The sequence below is a fragment of the Electrophorus electricus genome, chromosome 21 (genome assembly GCF_041902795.1).
Source record: "Electrophorus electricus isolate QZ-2024a chromosome 21, ASM4190279v1, whole genome shotgun sequence".
NCBI classification, from domain to species: Eukaryota; Metazoa; Chordata; class Actinopteri; order Gymnotiformes; family Gymnotidae; genus Electrophorus; species Electrophorus electricus.
In genome coordinates, this window is record NC_137517.1 from 13,697,501 (window position 1) to 13,713,587 (window position 16,087).

Consider the following 16,087-nt stretch of genomic DNA (forward strand, 5'->3'; position numbering starts at 1 on the left):
AGTATTAGCGTGTGTGTGTGTGTATGTGTGTGTGTATGTGTGTGTGTGTGAGTGTGAGTGTGTGTGTGTTGGGTTTCTCATAGCTCTCTACATGCTGCTCTTCGTTTCACCAGTACTGCTCACTTTAGCAATGCACTATTACAGCACTCTGTGCAGAATGATGAACACACTCTGACTATGGATTCACATGGAAAGGGATGGGGAGAGTGTGTGTGTGTGTGTGTGTGTGAGTGTGTGAGAGAGAGAGAGAGAGAGATATGGTTAACATGTTAATGATCACGTGCTGAAGTGAAGGCCCTCCGTGCTGGCCTTTGTGAGATTTTTTAAAATAATTTTAAAAGCTTTTGTCATGGAACAGAACTTTTTGTTTTGTTTGATTTTTCTTTCCCTATTTCTCTCATGACAGTATTTACATACTTCAGGCATTTTTCCACTGGGGAACATGACTAATGAAAACAGTGTGTTGGCATTCAATACAAGAACGTATGCTCTCTTGGTATCTCTGGCTTGTGTCAATGTATGGATTGTAAAAGTCTTTGCTTTACTTTTTATTTAAATATTATTCTTCCATATTTATTTTAAAGAGGAACACTGAAAATTTAATAAATCACTCAAGCAAATACTTTTTGCCTTACTTTCATCCAGTATCATGTTTCCTGGCTCGCCCCAAGAGATATTAAACTTTGTCATCCCGCTGATATAATTTACATGTCCTCTAGGGGGCAGCAGTACACCGCTCTTCCGTGAAAGGTCTTTGCTTATTACCAGTATTGAAAAAGCCATTTTACGTTTACTGAATTAAGATTGACTGAATTGAATCAATTCCTTTTTTATTTAAAAAACAATCTAAAATAAAATTAAAAAAAAGATTTGATGTAGATTTTTACGTGACCCTGTTTTCAGCTGCTTCTTATTCGCATTGCCTTCTTGAAAGGCGCCAAATAAAAGCATCGTGTTTGCAAGCTGTCCGTGTAAAACACAGTACAATGTTAATAAATGCCGTCAGCATACAAAAATGGCCAAATACCATAAAGATGGAGAGCATAAAGATGAAGAGCATAAAGATGAAGAGCATAAAGATGAAGAGCATAAAGACTAAGTTCGAGAGAGCCGCTGTAAGACGCGCGCCGAGACGTCACGTATTCTAAAATGGCGGCACCAACGTCCACTTTGAAATTCGCCGCTCGCTGAGTGAAAACCAAACGCGGTTTGTTTCGTCCTTCAGCTGGCGGCGAAGCGGGCATTTTTATTTATTTTTTATTTTTTGCCGAAATGGATTCGGTGGTGGGAGAAGATCAAACGCTGCCTTTTGATATCAATGGGAGGTAAGTGCCTTGCAGAATTTTTTTTTTTTTTGAATAAAAAAAAAAGGCGCCCAGTGAGTACCAGACAAGGATGCCTCGGTCTGTGAAGCTAACGAGCTGAAGCTAGCAGCATTTCTGCTGTAGCGATGTCGCCTGCCCGAGAAACGGGCGCTGCGAAGAGAAAGAGTAGCTCGCCAGGTGGCTGTGGCTAGGCTGACTGGCCCGTCTGCTAGCGACGCTGGCAAGCTAACGTTACCTGGGCTGTCCAGCAAGCCATGGAGTGGGGAAGCAATCAGAGCTATTAGCCAGCCTAGCTAGCGAAGCTAAAACTGGCTGGACGAATTGGCTGACGAGCGAGCTAGCTCGCTTGCTTGATCTTATGGCTAAATAGATGGACGGTTTGAACTTAAAGTAGCTCACATGCGCCACCTAAATTGCCAGGATCCTTTCGGTTGCGTAGCAGCTTTGGCTCGCTGACTTAAAAAGTTGCGTCTGAACATTTTAGTGACGTTTTCGTGTTTAGCTAGCAAGTTGGCTAACAAAGTGACTTGTATTTTCCGTTGTGTCATGTTGTTGAATGCGGACCGCTTAACTTCAGCGTGATGCCCACTTACACCAGTAACGGACATGTGGGCTGGCGTACTGGTCTCTCCGTCGGGCTAACGCGTTATTGCATGTGGTAAGGCTTTGAAAAGATGCCCGCTCGTATTTATCTGTCTGCGAATGGAAGCGGCATAAAATGAGAACATATCGCTCAAGTTACAATTATCTGTCACTTAGGAGGCGGGAACAAATTATCCGTCCCGTTGCGCAACGACGGCCTGCCTGCCTTCCTGCTATTTTCGTAACCGCGCGGATGAGTAGCTCCTGTGCCGTTGTAACGGGGGACGGCGGCAGCGGCGGAGCTGCCCTGCTTGGGGACCCGCCCGTGGACGGCGTTAAATAGGTAGGTGGCCGTCCTCCGGAGCAGGACCGACGTGTACGCTTTACGTCTGTAGTTTCGGACGCAACTATCCGAAGCTTCGCTCCGGCCGTCGGTCCGCGCTCTCCGGACGGGCACGCCGCGCGTCACGTCCCCGTTATGTCGCAGGTGGACACACGGGTGGTAACGTACGCCGTTTGAATCCCGTCGCACGACTCTTAAGTTCTGAGACGAATGGATTATATAATGCGTGTGAGCTGCGAACGTGAGAAGAGGAAGTTGTTGTTGTTGTTGTTGGGGTGGTGTGGGGTAGAGTGGTTGCATCCGTTCCGTTCCGTTCCGTTCCATCCGCAACCAGGCACATGAATAAAACACACACACAACAGCAACCCACCAGGAAACACACCAACCGTGCCTTCGTGTGTTTCCGTGCTGTGCAGCTGCTTGTTGACCTTGTGAGGTATCCTCTGGAGAGGAGCCGAACGATTGCCTTCACCAGTGATCTGTTTCGTGCTGTGTGTCTGCTTGCATGTCTGTTGATATGGAACGTGTGAACAGGTAGCGTGCAAGCCGGGGGGCACTCGTGTGGTAAACAGGCTGCTTTAAGTGTCATCCAGTGGAGCATGGGGTAGGGCTTTTTGGCAGCGCGGTGAAGTCGCAGACTGTGGCAGGTGATTAATTAGAAGGAGTCCTATTTATAGGACCTTTCTTGGGCTCAAGGATGCCTAGCAGTGTTATTTCTAATAATTAATGTTCATTATTAACATAATTTTTAGTTGTTGTTTTTATGGTCGCTTGAGCTTGTTGGCACAAGACAAAGTTCTGTGGGAAAGGACTGTAAAGTATTAACCTAGTTATTATATCAACACACACACACACACACACACACACACCTGCTGGCTCATCTATCATACCCTGCTCTTCCTCACCCTGATCTTTTGATGGTTGAGAGAAATTGTACTGAATTTGGGAAGAGACGGGAGACCAGTGTGGCTAACGGAGTGAGCGTGTGAATTGTAACTGCGAAAACGCTGCGTTTCAGCACCTTTTATGCCGAGTTGTGGATGGAGGCTTGTGATGATGTGGAAGTAGGGAGGGAGGGAGAGAGACAGCCAGTCTAATTAAAACCAAGGTTATAAACAGACACGTGAGATTTGAAACACTCTATCTATCAGCAGTGAGATCTGAATCCCCACGCTGATCTTTCACGCTAGTCTCTCACAAACCACTTGGCGTCCTGTGACAGATGTGGACTGTTAAACAGATCGATCTGTGCTGTCAACAGAGCAATGAAAACCGAGTCTGTTGGAGTGAACCACTGGGCCTAGTAAGCACTGGGGAGCGTTAAAGTCCTAAAGGGGGGGGGTGCTAGAAATGAACCCTGAGGCACAGCCATGCCACTGGGAACTGTAGCTGAAGGCAGGTGAGGAGCGTGTTGTGACAGCCTGCGTCAGTCTAGAATACCATGTGCGATATGGGCGTGTCTGTCAAGTCGCAGTGTGTGAGGCCCTCACGCGCTTAGATTTTCGGGCTCACCTTGTCATAACGTGTCCCGCGGGGCTTGCCGTAGCGGGATGGGAGGGGCGCACACAGGGAAGGGAGTCGTTTGGGGAAGTACTGATATTTCAGACGCACACAGACACCCCATGCAGCCACGCCATAAGAGAAACACTTGATGTCTGCGCAAAGAAAGTCTTGCGCGGACGCTCTTTCTCTTTTGCTCTTTTTCGCGCGCGCACATACACACGCAATGAGAGAAATCCTGTTTGAGGCAGAGAGTCCCAAAGCCATACAGGCATTTGAACATGCAAACATGTGCATATGCTCACTCTCTCACACACACACCACGTTTACTCTTAAGCTGCTCTGTGAGTAGTATCCCCCACAGCACTCTTAAGAGGAACATAAAAGGAACAGCCTTGTGTTTCTCTGTGTCTCCCTCTCTCTACATGTGAGAAGGTTATATAAATAAGCCCATTATAAAAGCCATCTTAATAGGTGAATAAAGTATTTGAATGTGTTTTATGTATAGTAGCTCTGTGTGTGAGTTTCTGGTTTAAAGTGGTTGTGTTGAATGAGTTATTGTGTTCATAATTGTGTGTTTGCTTTGGTGACTGCCTCTTTGTGTAGCGCTTGCGCACTTGCGTGTGCGTTTGTGTGTGTGTAACCTCCCCCATTGGTGTTTTGTTTTCTCTGTGTAGCTGCAGTATATCTAGGCTGCCGGACTCTCTGACCGGCCACGACTTCAGCATGGACAACGTGGCGGGTACAGCTGATTCTCCCTTACACATACACACACACACACACACACACGTTGCATGTACTACTGTGACATTAGAGTGACACTATAATACAATCCAGCCATCTAGCAGATATCATGGTATTGTCATAGTGATATGTCCATCTTTGTCTCACATTGGTCTCTTGTCTTGGTCCAAGTGAGCTGAAGATCACTTTTCATAACCTGACACCAGGAACGTTATCGTCTCTTGCTTCACCATGTCATCTTAAGGGTGTGTGTGTGTGTGTGTGTGTGTGTGTGTGTGTGTGTGTGTGTGTGTGTGTGTGCGCGCGCGCGCACTCCTTTATCAAACACACACAGGCCAGAGCTTCTTTAAGAATGTAAGGATTTTGATATGACATCCACAAGGTTAGACTTGTTCTGCACTGAAGATCTTAAACCAAAGGTAGTTGTTAAAACGCACTTCACTTTTAGTCCAATAATGGAGAGAGACAGAGGTCTACTTGGATCGCGCGCACACACACACACACACACGCGGATGTTATACGATGCCTCTCTTCTCATTGTTTGTTCTTCCCACTCCTCCGCTGGGTTGCAGTCTCCATGTTCCCAGGGCAGAAGATGTCTCCAGCCAAAGCCATTACCATGAAGGACTACGAGAACGTAAGTGAGCGCTCGCCAGGCCCAAAGCCAGGGGTGGGACTTACTCACTTGTCAGTCACGGCGACTCCGCCCGGTGGGCTGAAGCGCTGGAGCTCTTGCTTCTGTGCTGTCGTCGTTGACTTTCGCGCACATCCGTTGTGACCGCTGGGGTGATGAATCACACGGCCAATCAAACTGCTCACTCCAAGAGATGCAGGGTGGCTCCTCCGCCCCGTACGGCCCCGTACGGAAGATTCTCCCCTCCCGTAAGCACGCTCCGCGCTCACTCAGGACCCTGAAGCCCCACGGCCCAGTTCCGCTCGCTGCATCCGAGCGGCACCGGGTAGCACGCGCTGACCGGGTGCCTTGCTCCGACTGAGGTCTGTGAGAGTTGCCGGTGTGGCCGAGCGATTTTTGCGGCAACGCTCGTTTCCTGCGCAGCGTGTATTTGGGATGTAAGGTGCTGGGAAGATGTGGAGGAATGGGACTTTCACCGAGAGCCAAATCAGATTAGATCGATCTCGCTCTCTTGCTCGCTCTCTCAGATCAGGTCAGTTCAGATGAAATATACCCAAATACGGGTACATTTGTTTTGCCAGAACCATGAGTTATGGCGTTGGACAACAATGAATCACCGAACTCTTAGAAAATGCAACACGAGTCCCTGTACGTGAAACTGGCTGGGGTCGTTAACGGAAAGTCAGACTTTGGCTCGTGACATTTCAACCCCGTCTTGGTTCTGAGCTCTTAGACGTGCTACAGACCCGCTCTGCGCGCACAGACCTTTGGAGATGGCTAGACCCCAACTGTAAGAAAGCTGCTGCTCTTTGGGGGAAACGTTCTTCTCCAGCACAAGCAGTGGCCATTAAAAATACATATTTGAGTTTCTTCATGTCTCTAACTTGGTCTCTCTTAGCCCTCTCATCTCTCTTTATTCCTATTCATCCCTCTCTCTTTCTCTCCCTTAGTTTCTCTTTCTGTCTTCTTGAAGGGGTTCTCCTTCACCCCTCCCCCCCTTACCCCAGATGTTGGAACAGCACACTAAGCCACTGTCTGCTCGCACACAAACACACACACACACACCCTGTTAGTCACGCCAGATCTCCCACCCCCACCTTTCTTTGCGGTCTAACTGTGCTCCGATTCATTTGCATGTCTCATGTTTATGCATAACAAAATGTCCTAATCCTGGCTAAGGTCACATAACGGTTCCATAAACATTCACTATGATTTAAAATGAGTAATGTGGTTGTTTTTTTAAACGTGCATCATGGCCAAAACAAAAGAACAAAAACATTTGTGTCTTTGTAGCAAATTACAGCTCTGAAGAAGGAGAACTTCAACTTGAAGCTGAGGATCTACTTCCTGGAGGAGCGTGTGCAGCGCAATTGTGATGACTCTACTGAAGACATCTACAAAACGGTATTGTGTGTGCGCGCGCGCACACACACACACACACACACACACACACACACACACACATATTAAGGACCTATGTCATTGTTTTTTGACTGTGTAGAACATCGAGTTAAAGGTGGAGGTGGAGTCCATGAAGAGGGAGCTTGCGGAGAAACAGGACCTGCTGGTGTCTGCTTCGTAAGCAGTCCACATGTCAATCAACAGGCATCTTGTCACAGAATTAGATATGACATCTATTGATTTTAACTTTTTAAATTAGACATATACTAATATGTGTGTGTGTGTGTGTGTGTAGGAAAGCCCTTGAGAGTCTGGCCAGTAGAGACTCAGGAGAGGGTGTGAGAGAGCGTGCCCTGAGAGAGCGTGCCCAGAGAGAGATGGACTCACTCAGGGATGCTTTCAATGCCAGGATCAGTGAACTGGAAGAGGTAAACACGCACTGTGCAAAGATATTGATAACCACCTTCCTGCAACTTCAGCAATTTTAAATCTCCTGTTTTCCCTCTTGTTCCCTCTTTCTTTTCTCTCTCCCCCCCCCCCCAGTCTCTCCGCTCTGCAGAAGCAGAGGTAGAGAAGATGGCCTCCATCGCTGAGCAGGAGAAGCTGAGGAGCCTGGGCCTGGAGAAAGGGCTCCAAGCCGCCGCCCAATCACAGCCCTCCTGCGGTCCCGGCTCTGTCCCTGGGCAGGTCCGCGAGCTGCAGCAGGCCGTGCTTGAGAAGGATGGGTGAGTAATTTTGCCGGTCTGCATCAGGGTCCCGGGTGCCAAACCTCGTCTGCAGTACCACGCTGCTCCACTCTGGCCCCTTACATGTCTGTTTGTTGTTGTTGTTGTGGTGGTGATTCTACTTACCACACACACTTTTGTCTGCAGCGCGATTGAGTGTCTCCAGGCGTCAATCAAAAACCAGGAGGCTCTGATTGGAGAGCTTCGGAAGAAGTGCCCTGAGCAACCAGTCACAGAGCAGCTGACACAGCTCAGCGCTCTGATTGGTCAAAAGGACCGGGAACTACAGGTCAGTTTGTTGCCGTGGCTGGTTGGGCGCGGTTCACGTTCTGAAGCTTTTATTTTCTCTTTCTTCCTTTCTTTAGTAGCTCATCAGTTTAACTGACATCCACCCACCCACTCCACCCTACCCCACCCTCCCTGTACACTAACGTTGTTCTGGGTTTTGCAGGCTCTGAAAGACGAGTTGGACGACGAGCGAGGCAAAGCGGAGAAAAATAACCAGGTGTGTGTGTGTGTGTGTGTGTGTGCGCGCGTGCGTGCTTACATGTACTGGGGCGAAGCACGGGCTGACTTCAGCTCCCTTAGCGCTTACATCACAGGGCTGCATTACATGAGTGCCTTGATTCCCAGAGGAAATTTAAGAGCTATCAGATCCCACCCAACCACACCGTCTGAGAACGCCCCCGCACACACACACTCCCCCCAGGGCTGTGCGTTTGAAGTGGGCCACCTGTCAGTCCCTGTCAGGTGGAGCTGTGAGCGGGTGGCAGCTGTTAGTGGCCACACACACTCCGCCTGCCCTGCACATGACCTCCTGGGACGCACGCGTCCTACCCCTGCTGGGTGCGGCTCTGCTCCACCTTTTAATGCTGTGTTTGTTTATTTTCAAGTTCTAGTTATTGTTGTTTGTTTCTGTGTGTCTTTGCATTCGGCTGCCCCCGTGGCGTCACTGGTGTTGTCATGGTGATGGATCTTGTTCCTGTGCCCCCCAAAAAACATCCCCACGTCCTTCAGTGAGCCACTAACAAGGTGGCAAGGTTATCTGAGCCGTTGCCCGGCTGTGACCCCGGGTGGTACAAACCCACCCTCTCCCACTGGCTCGGGCTCCCCTTTCGCTGTTGCATGTATAACACACACACACACACACACACACACACACAAAACACGTAACGTTTCAGTGTTTTTGTTTTGCCGTTGCTGTGGGCCAGTGTTCGCCGACAGAACACTTCGTTGCTAAGCACCAGCTGCCCCACTGGGGGCTGTTTCCAGCGTCTGGCCCAACGGGAAGCTCAGTTGCATCCACTTGGCTGAAGGTGTCATTCGGATCAAACCGTCTTAAATGGCAGCATCACTGAGAGGAACAAGGACGTCATAGTTTCACTATCCACGCGAGTGCCGCTCGCTGCGTACGTCCTGCGGCAGGTGCCTCGGAACACAAACCGCGAGCCACCAGCGTGATCTTGGACGGGAAGAAGAAAGGCAACCCTCTTGGCATGCGGGGAAGCCCCAGCTCACACCGGTTGTCTGTGAGCGGCTTGTACTCGGCGGAAATCCAGACGCGTCGTTTAAACTTTCCCCGTTCGTGCCACCGAGCCCCTTTTGGGATGACATTCCGGAGTTTATGACGGCACGTGGGTCGTGCTGTGGGTGCGTGAGCGTAGCCCTAACCCTCAGTCAATCGGCAACGTGCTCTCAGCTACTGACTGCTTTGTCGAGTGACGCAGTACCAGGAGAAATCAACTGGGGTCAAACCCACGACCTCTAGAACCCAAAGCCAAGTTCCCTTCTCAAGCAGAGGAAAGTAGCCACATTCAGCTACTGCGAGGCGGCTAAGGGATGCTCCGGCGTGTGTGTGTGGGGGGCGGGGGTATGGTAGGAGGACTCTCAGCTAGCAGATTACACGCACGTGAGCACCAGTGACCCGAATAAATCTTCCATCCTCCACAAAGACGGGGATTACTCTGTGTGTGTGTGTGTGTGTGTGTGTGTGTGTTTCAGGCATGCTCACTGAAGCAGGATGAGTTGAACAGGCTGCAGCAGATGACGAGGCAGCTGAGTGAAGATCTCAGCTCTGCCAAGAACAGCAGCCAGACACTTCTACACAGGCTGGAAGAGAGAGACCGCGAGAACACGGTACACACACACACACACACACAGACTAACTAAAGGTTAGAAAAGCAGGCCCGGGACCGAAAGGTTGCCATCTAAATTCCTGGATGGAATGACGCTTTGTTCTCCCTCAACGTGTGTGTGTGTGTGTGCGCACTGCCACAAATGGATTGAACTAGTGTTGGTAGTAAGTGCGCGTGTGTGTGTGTGTGTGTGTGTGGAGGCTCAGTTTCCCCATGGAAATTAATAATTACATTTAAAAAACTCCCTAAAACGCACACGCGCGCACTAGGCTGTAGAGGAGGGGACGGTCCTCGTGGTTGTAGAGGAGGTGACGGTTCTCGGTGTCCCGTCTGACCCAGGCGCTGTCGTCCGAGCTGGAACAGAAGGAGGGGGACCTGGCTGTGGAGAAGAAGAACGCACTGAAGAGAGACAAGACCATCCAGGGCCTGAGCCTCCTGCTCAAGGAGAAGGAGAAAGAGGTCTCTCTCTCACACTCACACACACACGCAGGAGTTTGCAGGGTGTCAACCTGTTCCCCAATGCCATATAGGCCTCCGCTAACACACAGGCGCACACTCACTCATTCACTTACTCACACTCTCTCTCTCAGATTGAGGAGTTGTATGGGAATTTGGAGGAGAAGCAACAGACTCTTACCAAGACCAGAGAAGCACTTCACAAAGCGCAGCTTCAAAAATATCAGGCAAGTAGAGCTGTGTGTGTGTGTGTGTGTGTGTGTGTGTGTGTGTGTGTGTACGTGCACGTGCGTGCGCGCGCGTGTGTGTGTGTGTGTGTGTGTGATGAACTAGTGTTGGTAGTAAGTGTGTGTGTGTGTGTGTGTGAGATGAACTAGTGTTGGTAGTAAGTGCGCGCGTGCGTGTGTGCGCGCGTGCGTGTGTGCGCGCGTGTGTGTGTGTGTGTGTGTGTGTGTGTGTGATGAACTAGTGTTGGTAGTAAGTGCGCGTGTGTGTGTGATGAACTAGTGTTGGTAGTAAGTGCGCGTGTGTGTGTGATGAACTAGTGTTGGTAGTAAGTGCGCGTGTGTGTGTGTGTGTGATGAACTAGTGTTGGTAGTAAGTGTGTGTGTGTGTGTGTGTGTGTGATGAACTAGTGTTGGTAGTAAGTGCGCGCGCGTGTGTGTGAGTGTGTGTGTGTGTGTGTGTGTGATGAACTAGTGTTGGTAGTAAGTGCGCGTGTGTGTGTGTGTGTGTGTGTGTAGGGAGCGGAGGAGCAGCAGGCCCTGCTACTGGCCCAGCAGGCGGAGCTGGCGCGGTTGCAGGCGGAGGCGCATGCGTCCCTGCTGGAGGCCCAGCGTCTGCGGCGTAGCGTGGACAGCAAGGAGGCGGAGCTGGCTGTCCTCCGCCAGGACAAACAACAGCTGGAGCAGGAGCTGGACGCACTGCAGCAGCAGAAGAGGACAGGGGACAAGACCATCAACGTTGGTGTCTCTCTCTCTCTCTCTCTCTCTCTCTCTCTCTCTCTCTCTCTCTCACACACACACACACACACACACACACACCCCAGAGCTCCTGTGTACTGGCTCCAGCTGTGTGTGTGTGTGAGACGGTCTCGTGTTCCGGCCTGGCAGGACCTGCAGAACCAGCTGAAGAAACTGAACGGTGAGTTGGCGGACCGGGAGAACGCTCTAGAACATCAGCGCCACAAGCAGCAGGAGGAGAACCGCACCACTGAGCACAAACTACACAGCACCATCCAGCACCTGACCACCAGCCTCACGCACAAAGAACAGCAGCTACAGGTGTGCGCGCACACACGCGCAAGCAGTGTGGGATGAGCTAATGGTTATCTCTTTCGCTGTAAGGCACCGCCCCTACTGGCTAGCAGGTGTCGCCGTAAGGACACGCCCCCAAGAGGGAACAGGTATCGGTATAAGGCTATGCCCCCTAACAGCTAGCGGGTATCTGTATAAGGCCACACCCCTAATGGGTATAAGGCCCTGCCCCCTAACAACTAATGGGTATGTGTATAAGGCCACAGTAATTAAATATCTTGCTCTCTCCCGCTCTACCTAAGGACTACATGAACATGGTGCGGGACCTGGAGCAGGACCGGGCCCCGGGAGGAAGTGACATCACGCTGACCAAGCTGAGAGAGAGGCTGGGGGAGAAGGAGAAGGCTCTAGAGGTGCAGCACTTCCTGCCATTCTGCCCGTCGCTGTTGGGTCCAGTTTAAATCATCTTAAATAATCCGGTGTGTGTGTGTGTGTGTGTGTGTGTGTGTGTGTGTGTGTAGAAAGCACTGGATGAGAAATTTGTGGCTGTGGAGGAGAAGGAGAATGAGGTCCACATGCTTCAGCTAAGCATGAGGGAGAAGGAGAGAGAGTTGGAACGCCTGAACAACCTGCTTACACACAACGAGGAGACCATCAATGTAAGAGTGTGTGTGTGTGTGAGAGAGGGAGTGAGAAGGAGGAGGTGGGAGGAGTCAGTGACACTAAACCAGTACAACACTCACCTTTTGCACTGGCCATCTCTTAAGAAAAAGTGTGTGTGTGTGTGTGTTCCTCCAGCTCTTTGACTCTTTGCTGAAGGAGAAGGACGTGGAGCTGCAGCAGTTGGTGAACACTGTGAAGAACCTTCAGCGCTCCAGACAGGAGAGTGAGGCCAGCCTGCAGAGGGCACTGCGCGAAAAAGACGCCATCATACAGCAACTCCAGCACTCACTGCAGCTGAAAGCTACAGACATGGAGGTTAGACACACGCACGCACACAGCAAAACTCAAAACTAAACATGAAGGTAACACGAGTCAGATAAACACGCACTGCATGTCAAGACATGTTAAACAATTACACGCGCGCACACACACCCCAACAAGGCCTAATCAAACCTGCTCTACACCACGCTGCCTTCGAGCCCCTAGTACCGCTCGACTCGATCCACCGTCCCTGAAAACACACAGAAACCACGCATTAAGACTCTTCCCTGTCCAGCTTGTGGACTGGATGTCCCCCGGCCGTCCCCACAGCAGAGATACGGCTTGAGACGAGGAGGCAAGACTCCCCTCTGCACCGAGTCATGAAGTCGTGCTGTGTAATTTGTCAAGCGTAAATCAGGAGCACGGTCAACGTTGCGTTTATTTAAGTGCGTATTTATTCAATGCCTTGCTAAAGAAGTCTTCAGTTTGCGTTCGAAGGGCGTCTACCAGATGCTGAAGGCCAGGGACAAGTCATGCATGTTTTTATTCTTCTAACCAATCACGAAGCCAGAGAGGCGGGATTTTCCGCCTCTTTCTGCTTTTGTGCGGTTAATGCGACCAATCGGTCTCTGCCCGACAGGAGCTGGCCAGCACCGTCCTCAGCCAGACAGAGTCTCAGGGTCGCGACCTGGCAGAGCGCATGGGGCAGAGGTTAAAGGTGACGGAGGCATTGCTGTCGGAGGCAGTGAAGGACAGAGACAGGCTGGTGTCGGAGAACCAGACGGCTGTGGAGAACCTGCTGGCCACCATCAACAGCAAAGACCAGCTACTGAAGGTACCACGTACACACAGGCACGCACGCGCGCACACACGTGTATACATACATGTATATGCGCAGGCTTTTGCTAGCACTTGAGAGGAACACGCCTATAAAAACAGGATCTTAATATACTGAGGATATATTACGTTACAATAATGTTTTAATGATTTCTGTATAAGCACATGGACTGAGTGTGCGATTATATTTTCTTAGTGAAGGCTTCTGGTCTTTAATATGAGTGTGTGTGTGTGTGTGTGTGTGTGTGTGTGTGTGTGTGTTGTAGGAGCGTGTGGAGTCACACACTCGGGCTCTGTCAGACCGTGCGGCCGAACTGCAGGACCTGCGCAGGCAGCTCAGCGAGGCCCGGAAACCCAACGGCACAGCAACGCAGGACGCGTCCTTGGGGACGGCCCAGCTACGAGCCGCGCTGGCTGAGAAGGACGCAGTCATGAACGTGAGACCTATGACCTTTTTGCTCTGACCTCAGAATATAAACGGAGAGTGTTGTCGGCTGTCACTCTCCCAGCGGGCTCAGCCTGTGTTCAAATGCTAATTAAAAGGGTCATGACTTAGGCCTGCTGTGTTACCTGTTTAGTGAAGTGTGTGTGTGTGTGTGTGTTTACAGAAGTTGTTGGTGCAGGGGCAGGAGAGAGATGGTCACCTGGCTGAGGTAAAGGTGTCAGAGTCTCTGCCTCCTCAGGTGCTGGAGCTCAGACAGACCATAGAGGTGCTTCAGGAGAGACTGGAAAAGAGAGAAGGTGAGAGAGCGTGTGTGTGTGTGCGCGTGTGTGTGTGTTGTATAGAGACCAGTATGTGCTGCTGCTTGTGTATTAAATTATAGTCTCTGTTAAATTGTTTGCCTGGGTTAAGAATTCCCCAATAATAGTAATAATAATCACTCTGTGCGTGTGTGTGTTTGTATAGCAGAGCTGTCTCGGCCGAACAGTGGGGAGAACATGGTGAGATCTCCCGTAGACAGTAAGAAATCCACGGTACTACTGAAGAAGGAGCTCGCTGAGAAAACAGACGCCCTCGACAGTGCACTGAAGAGGGAGAACCAGCTGAAGGTGTGTGCGTGTGCACACATCTGCCACAAAAGAGAATATGGAACATTTTTACGTGCATGTGTGTGCATACCTGCAACAAAAGACGGAACATTTTTACCTTTTTGTGCGCGCGTGTGTGTGTGTGTGCTGTAGATGTCTCTAGCTGAACTGCAGCCCGTGGTCTCAGAGCTGGAGGGCCAGCTAGAGGGTCAAACGGCCAACATGGAATTTCTCACGTCCACACTCAATACTAAAGAGGAAATTATTGCTGTGAGTGCACGCGTGCGTACACACACACACACACAGCCTGTTTGTGTTGAGCTGTCAGGAGTGGTGCTTCATCAGTTGCTGTTCCCTCATAGGAGCTCCAGGCCTGTTTGACCAAGAGGGGGGAGAGGCAGCCATCTGCTGCCCGGAACTGGCACTCTCAGCCTGGGGAGGAGAGCAGCTTCAGCACCCTGCCCCAGAGAGAGAGGACCATCATCGGAGGAGACAGCCAGCAGGTCTCTCTCACACACACACACACACACACACACACACACACACACACACACCTGGATGCATTCTTCCTTCATGACGATTCGAACTGGCACTGTCTTCACGCACCGAATAAGTGGTGACCTCTGACGTGTGGCCTTTGACCTATGCAGGCGGTGCCGTCTCTAGGTGATCTGTGTCTAGAGCAGGCGGAGCTAAACCGTGTGCTGAGGGCGGAGCAGCAGCTGTACGCCAACCTGGTCAGAGCTGTGAAAGAGCAGGACAGGTAAGGCTGACACACACACACACACACACACACACACTCTCTATACTGAACATTCTGACATGGTACGTTACAGGTGACCTTTTCCTGCTTAATGTATTGATGGCCATAGCGATGCACTTTGTTTAAAATGCCAGTGTTCGGCAAGTTCACGACCTTTTGTGACCTGTGCTATGTGGACATAATTGGGCAAATAAGGATGGAAAGGTGCGTGTGTGTGTGTGTGTGTGTGTGCAGTGCTCAGCAGCTGCAGGCACTGCAGCTGGAGTTGGCCACAGTGACCCTCCTCAGGCAGCAGCTGGAGGATGGTATCCGTGACAACGAAGGGCTGAGAGAGCGACTGCACAGGGAGATCCAGAGAGCCAATCAGAGAGAAGGTGTGGTACCAGCCAATCACAGAGTGCACAGGCTGACCACTGACCTCCTCGAGGGCCAATCAGAATGTTGGTCCGTTTTACATGGACCCATCTGTGTATGTCTGCTGCTTTGAGCACTCTTTACCCAGTTCGCCTGTGTGTGTGTGTGTGTGTGTGTGTGTGTGTGTGTGTGTGTGTGTGTGTGTGTGTGTAGGTGCGGATCCGGCGGAGCTAGAGAGTATGCGTGATACTCTGGAAGAGGTCCAGCGCTGGAACGCCTCTCTCCAGGCCAGACTGGGCGAGATACAGAACAGAGGGGGAGGGGTGGGACAGGCCAACGATTCAGGTACACACACACACACACACAGAATGGCCAAAGAAGCTTCGAAATTAAACTTGATGAATACAAATTTACATGTGGGCACACTAAAATGTAGTCAAAATCAGAACACTTGTGTGGTCATTCCAGTTGGCACGCTGAGTCTGATCGGTGAACAGACGTCCTATATGAGCATATGTGTGGGGGCGGAGCTGGGTGTGGAGCTGGAGGCGGAGCTACAGCAGATGCCTGTGGAACAGCTCAGGCTGAAGGCGAGTTTCGGCGACGAGTGTCTTTAGCACTCTGCTTCACGCTTGACTGATCTTGTTTTGTTTTCTTTTTTGATCTTGTGTTTCTGCTTCTCTTCCTTTCCATTTTCCTGTTGTAGGTCTCGGAGCTGCAGGCTGTAAACGCGGAGCTGGAGAGGAGGCTGGCACTGGCAGAGAAGGGCATTGTGGGTAATGCTCAGAGCGAGTCGAAGGGAGAGCCTGACCTTACTGACCTCTCCTCTGCCAGCAAGGTATGAACTTCACCCTTAAAGCGGCAACAGATCCCGCGCACCTTTGCTCTAGAGGAGGACCTGGGATCCGGTGACGTGGACGTCTTAATTTTGGGGGGGAAATGCTTGCTTGTTTCACAAAAAAGAAAAAGTGCATTTGCAGTTAGTTATTATACAAGTCTTTGATATAAGTTTAATATAGTTATTATAAGTCTCGACACAACGGCAGTAGCTTTTTTTTCCTCATGTTCACCTTTTGTCC

General features: G+C 50.6%; 2 protein-coding genes across 16 annotated transcripts in view; both read left to right on the forward strand.

The window, feature by feature from the left end:
• camsap1a (calmodulin regulated spectrin-associated protein 1a) overlaps nt 1-622 on the forward strand; it is a 19,554-nt gene extending 18,932 nt beyond the window's left edge. For all 15 annotated transcript variants that reach the window (XM_081704788.1, XM_081704787.1, XM_081704791.1 and 12 more), the window contains one exon: nt 1-622. This exon is cut by the window's left edge and continues 841 nt beyond it. The gene's annotated coding sequence lies outside the window, so the exon portion shown is untranslated.
• Nucleotides 623-1,128: 506 nt separating this feature from the next.
• The window catches only part of cdk5rap2 (CDK5 regulatory subunit associated protein 2), a 28,339-nt gene continuing 13,380 nt past the window's right edge, over nt 1,129-16,087 (forward strand). The window contains exons 1-28 of the mRNA XM_035521233.2: nt 1,129-1,325; nt 4,428-4,492; nt 5,067-5,131; nt 6,422-6,532; nt 6,630-6,706; nt 6,825-6,957; nt 7,073-7,254; nt 7,402-7,543; nt 7,706-7,759; nt 9,256-9,390; nt 9,729-9,848; nt 9,980-10,072; nt 10,589-10,807; nt 10,958-11,128; nt 11,404-11,514; nt 11,623-11,760; nt 11,900-12,079; nt 12,666-12,860; nt 13,129-13,299; nt 13,471-13,603; nt 13,770-13,912; nt 14,045-14,161; nt 14,254-14,394; nt 14,542-14,654; nt 14,889-15,028; nt 15,222-15,353; nt 15,477-15,598; nt 15,715-15,846. Of these exons, the coding sequence (XP_035377126.2) occupies nt 1,273-1,325; nt 4,428-4,492; nt 5,067-5,131; nt 6,422-6,532; nt 6,630-6,706; nt 6,825-6,957; nt 7,073-7,254; nt 7,402-7,543; nt 7,706-7,759; nt 9,256-9,390; nt 9,729-9,848; nt 9,980-10,072; nt 10,589-10,807; nt 10,958-11,128; nt 11,404-11,514; nt 11,623-11,760; nt 11,900-12,079; nt 12,666-12,860; nt 13,129-13,299; nt 13,471-13,603; nt 13,770-13,912; nt 14,045-14,161; nt 14,254-14,394; nt 14,542-14,654; nt 14,889-15,028; nt 15,222-15,353; nt 15,477-15,598; nt 15,715-15,846 (3,588 nt within the window). The 5' untranslated portion in view covers nt 1,129-1,272. The remainder of the gene's footprint in view (nt 1,326-4,427; nt 4,493-5,066; nt 5,132-6,421; nt 6,533-6,629; nt 6,707-6,824; nt 6,958-7,072; nt 7,255-7,401; nt 7,544-7,705; nt 7,760-9,255; nt 9,391-9,728; nt 9,849-9,979; nt 10,073-10,588; nt 10,808-10,957; nt 11,129-11,403; nt 11,515-11,622; nt 11,761-11,899; nt 12,080-12,665; nt 12,861-13,128; nt 13,300-13,470; nt 13,604-13,769; nt 13,913-14,044; nt 14,162-14,253; nt 14,395-14,541; nt 14,655-14,888; nt 15,029-15,221; nt 15,354-15,476; nt 15,599-15,714; nt 15,847-16,087) is intronic.